Genomic DNA, 1,925 nt, shown 5'->3' on the forward strand with positions numbered 1-1,925 from the left:
CCCCCTAGACCCCTCTCGCCTCACTGAGTCCACCACGTTCACTGAGTCCCTCCCCTCGCCCTCCTCCGCGCCTCCACCACTCCTGGTCACTGAACACCCTTCCCCTCACGCCCTTCTTCTGAGTCTTCCTCCCTTCCCGTTCACTGAGCTTGGCAGCCCCCTCATGGACCTCTCCTTCCTCTCCCAGCCCCTGCGGAGCTGCTTCTTGGGAGCCAAGCTGTCTCGCCCACGCCCACGAGTTCCCATCACTCAGTCAAAGGCACTTAAAAGCACTTAGAGAACATGATGGTGCGGGGGTGGGGCGGGTTGCTGTGTGTGGAGGCGGTGTGCCCCCAACCTCCTCTTCCTTCTCCACATCAAGACAGCGCAGCGTCCCCTTCCGCCTCCTCTTCAGGCTGGGGCGGTAGTCACACCGGCCACACTTTGGGCACGTCCCCCCATCCACCTCCACCCCCAGCCCGACCCCTCCTGTGAGCCCAGTGTCTGCTGCAGTTCTTCTCAATCGCTCTCAGCTGGTTTCCAGCCCTCCAGCCCCTGCCACCACTTAACACAGAGCCTTTTTACTTCTGATGGCACTTTCCAGTGGATGGCAGTGCCAGGGTGTCTGGTCAATGCTTGGAGGGGGTATGGCAGGATCCATTGCGGCTGTGGAAAAAATAACTAGAGCTCAGTTCTATCATTTTGCCGGTATGACTAAAGTCCCAGTTAAGCAAAGTCCCCTCAGTGACAGTGAGCCCAGGTTATCTGAGCTTCCCAAGGGCATGAGTGGCTGAGCTGGTCCCATTCAGTGGTCCAGAATGAACCATGGACCACGGGCAAGGCTCCACTACACCTTCTGGGCCTGTTTCCTCCTCTCTGTGAAAGGTGTGGGGACACCTACCGGGAGGAGCAGACAGGAGCAGAGGGGCTTGAAAAGAATTTTGCCCACTGAAGGGTGGGCTCCTCTGAGGGGAAGGGGGCGGGCGGGCACTAAGGGTTGCGAAAGCTGCGCCAAGTTCAGCAGCAAGTGCTGAGGTTTGCTCTGCAAGTGCAGGGCCCGGCTGGTGAGTAGTCAGTCCTGCCAGATCTCCACCAGGAGGGGCCAGTTGCCCCTCTGCGTTAATCTCTCCAAGGCCTCCGGGAGATTGGAGAAGGGTGTCCTGGTGAAGTTTCTCGCTGGGGAGGCCAGGTAGAGCCGATTCAGCGGCGCGGCAGCGTTCGGTACTGTGCCAGGAAACAAGCCTCCTGAGTTCTATTTGAAGCTTTCAACTGTCACATAGTGTGGCTTCAGGCAAAACCCTCCCGCAGGTGGGGCCCGGGGTCCGTGATTTCTAAGCCCCAGCTACCAAAGCTTATGACTCAGGGGCCAGACCGGAAACGATGCGGCCCCCTTTTCACCCAAAATGTGGAGGAGGTGGATGGGCACTGGATGCCGGTGGGTCGAAGGACGAGGGGACCAGAATGGTTCGAGCAGTGTCCTGACGGGGCGGGGCATGGGAAGCGGGTTTCGGGCATGCACGTCTCTGATTGGCTGTGCTGCCCTTCGCTCCGCCCCCTGCTCTATAAGACGCGCGCGCGGCTCGCCTAGCTCGTGTGGGGGCTGCGGCTGCATCTCACCCGGGTCTGCTGCGTCCATCCTCGCCCGCGTGGGGAGAACAGCCGGCCAGACCCGCGGACCTACAGCGGGGGCCGCCGGGGGTTGGGGGCGGGGGATGCCGGGCTGCCGCATCAGCGCCTGCGGCCCGGGGGCCCAGGAAGGGTCGGCGGAACCAGGGTCCCCGCCGCCGCCGCCGGCGCCCCGGCAGCCCCTGTCGTGCCCTCAGCCCCCATCCCCAAGTCCGACCTTGGCCCCGACCCGGGCTCAAGCCTCATCGCAGCCCGAAGCGGCCCAGGAGTCGGGGGGCTCCGCTGAGGGGCTGGAGCTGCAGCGCTGGCGCCAGGGCGCT

At 63.1% G+C, this 1,925-nt stretch overlaps 1 protein-coding gene across 1 annotated transcript in view; it reads left to right on the plus strand.

The window, feature by feature from the left end:
- The first annotated feature begins 1,691 nt into the window (after positions 1-1,691).
- TRNP1 (TMF1 regulated nuclear protein 1) overlaps positions 1,692-1,925 on the plus strand; it is a 6,728-nt gene continuing 6,494 nt past the window's right edge. Inside the window, exon 1 of the mRNA XM_040229718.1 lies at positions 1,692-1,924. Coding sequence (XP_040085652.1) covers positions 1,692-1,924 — 233 coding nt within the window. The remainder of the gene's footprint in view (position 1,925) is intronic.

The sequence above is a fragment of the Oryx dammah genome, unplaced genomic scaffold (genome assembly GCF_014754425.2).
Source record: "Oryx dammah isolate SB20612 unplaced genomic scaffold, SCBI_Odam_1.1 HiC_scaffold_27, whole genome shotgun sequence".
In the NCBI taxonomy this organism is placed as follows: domain Eukaryota; kingdom Metazoa; phylum Chordata; class Mammalia; order Artiodactyla; family Bovidae; genus Oryx; species Oryx dammah.